This window comes from Penaeus vannamei, chromosome 31 (genome assembly GCF_042767895.1).
Source record: "Penaeus vannamei isolate JL-2024 chromosome 31, ASM4276789v1, whole genome shotgun sequence".
Taxonomy (NCBI): domain Eukaryota; kingdom Metazoa; phylum Arthropoda; class Malacostraca; order Decapoda; family Penaeidae; genus Penaeus; species Penaeus vannamei.
In genome coordinates this window covers 25,175,000-25,177,436 of record NC_091579.1, presented here as the reverse complement: position 1 = coordinate 25,177,436, position 2,437 = coordinate 25,175,000, and the positions used below count along the sequence as shown (strand labels likewise).

Sequence of the window (2,437 nt, the reverse complement as noted above, 5' to 3'; positions counted from 1 at the left end):
AAAGCCAAAGACAAGGGGAAACCGGAAAGAACTAAGGCGGGGCAGGCCAGCCATGACACAAAACCAGAACCTACTGGGAAGACCCCCGCGGTAGGAGCCCTCCCCCCCCGCCGCCCCTGACCCACCCGGCCCACCCAGGAAGAAGGCACCAAGACGCGTGTACTTACCACCGCTCTTGAGCAGCTCGGGCGCCAGCAGGTTGGTGAGGTCGGGATCGTCGCCGTACCAGAAGACCCAGAGCTCCTTGGGCGAGTGCCTGAGGGAGTGGCGGTGCTGGTGCTGCTGCTGCGCCTGGTGCTGTGTGGTGGGCATGGGCTCCTGGGGCACGCGCCAGGTCCTCCGCCATACGCACAGCACGTCGGCGGCCATCATGCGGGCGTAGGACACCAGCACGGGGTCCTCCAGGGGGTCAGCTGGTCCCCCTCCCCCCACTCCGCCACCGCCGCCGCCGCCACCGCCACCGCCGCCAGGGTTGTCCCAGGCGTACACTCGCCATTTTATTCCGCACAAGTCAGTCTGCAAATAAGGGAAAAACAAAAACACATTTAGTCACACGGGCCTTTGACACAAATCCGAAAATAATGTCACAAATCCAAACGCTTAAACATATTTGCTGTGACATTAATATCGCAGCTTGGACGAAGGACGACAGGTGGTTGAATGGGGACAGGAATGCGACGGGGGGAATACCCATGGCAGGTGAGAACAGGTGGGGATTGAGGGGGGGAGGGGAAGAGGAGATGAAACGCTAGCGAAGATGATGAAAACTGCAGCCTCGCAGGCACAGGCGGATACCATAAGATATAAAAGTAGAGAGAATTAAAAGAGAGGGGATAAGAAAGGTGCTCCGGCAACGCAGCTCTTACAATCTTTCCATTCACCCCAACAATAATCCATCCCAACCCCATGCATCCCCCCTCCTCCCCCCCTCCCCCCCCTCGAAATCCTCACAAACCACCCCCAAACCTCAGTCAAAACCAACGGCGCGACTCGAGAAGCGTTGCGTAAGGCAAGACACGCCGCATGGTACAGCAAGCGTCAGCAGGTGTTAGGACAGGTGTTGCTACACACGCTCGTAATCAAGTCGCCTTGTTGAAGAACCCCCGCCCCCGCCCCCGCCACCGCCCCCGCCCACACCCCCATCGCCCTCCGCTCGCCATCGCCGTCGCCAGAACTCGCTCCACCCCGAGGCACCGTGCGCGGCGTCACACCTGGGGATACTCGCTGATTGGAACTGCAAGTTTTCAACTGCGAGTCGACTGTTCGAGGACACAAGAATCTTGCTATATGGAAACTCGGGAACTGACCGAAGTAATGGGGAAAAGTACTAGGAAATAATAAAAGTGTTAAAGTCCTACTCCCCTTCCTGTGTGTGTGTGTGTGTGTGTGTGTGTGTGTGTGTGTGTGTGTGTGTGTGTGTGTGTGTGTGTGTGTGTGGTTGTGTGTGTGTGTGTGTGTGTGGTTGTGTGTGTGTGTGTGTGGTTGTGTGTGTGTGAGTGTGTGTGTGTGTGTGTGTGTTTGTGTGTCTATGGGTGTGTGTGTGTGTGTGTGTGTGTGTGGTTGTGTGTGTGTGTGTGTGTGTGTATGTGTGTGTGTGTGTGTGTGTGTGTGTGTGTGTGTGGTTGTGTGTGTGTGTGGTTGTGTGTGTGTGGTTGTGTGTGTGTGTGGTTGTGTGTGTGTGTGTGTGTGTGTGTGTGTGTGTGTGTGTGTGTGTGTGTGTGTGTGTGTGTGTGTGTGTGTGTGTGTGTGTGTGTGTGTGTGTGTGGTTGTGTGTGTGTGGTTGTGTGTGTGTGTGGTTGTGTGTGTGTGGTTGTGTGTGTGTGTGTGTGTGTGTGTGGTTGTGTGTGTGGTTATGCGTGTGTGTGTGTGTGTGTGTGTGTGTGTGTGTGTGTGTTGTGTGTGTGTGTGGTTGTGTGTGTGTGTGGTTGTGTGTGTGTGTGGTTGTGTGTGTGTGTGTGTGGTTGTGTGTGTGTTTATGTATGTGGTTGTGTGTGTGTGTGTGTGGTTGTGTGTGTGTGTGCGTGGTTGTGTGCATGTGTGTGTGTGTGTGTGTGGTTGTGTAGGTGGTTGTGTGCGTGGTTGTGTGTGTGTGTGTGTGTGTGTGTGTGTGTGTGTGTGTGTGGGTGGGTGGGTGGTTGTGTGCATGTGTGTGCGTGGTTGTGTGTGTGTGTGTGTGTTTGTGTGTGTGTGGTTGTGTGTGTGTGTGTGGTTGTGTGTATGTGTGTGTGGTTGTGTGTATGTGTGTGTGGTTGTGTGTATGTGTGTGTGGTTGTGTGTATGTGTGTGTGGTTGTGTGTATGTGTGTGTGGTTGTGTGTATGTGTGTGTGGTTATGTGTGTGTGTGGTGTGTGTGTAAGGTTGTGTGTGTGTGGTTGTGTGTGTGTGTGGCTGTGTGTGTGTGTGGCTGTGTGTGTGTGTGGCTGTGTGTGTGTGTGTT

At 54.5% G+C, this 2,437-nt stretch overlaps 1 protein-coding gene across 3 annotated transcripts in view; it reads right to left on the bottom strand.

Moving 5' to 3' along the window:
• The window catches only part of skd (mediator complex subunit skuld), a 62,881-nt gene that overhangs the window by 23,637 nt on the left and 36,807 nt on the right, over positions 1-2,437 (bottom strand). For all 3 annotated transcript variants that reach the window (XM_070143995.1, XM_070143996.1, XM_070143997.1), the window contains exon 2: positions 168-516. In XM_070143995.1, coding sequence (XP_070000096.1) covers positions 168-516 — 349 coding nt within the window. The remainder of the gene's footprint in view (positions 1-167; positions 517-2,437) is intronic.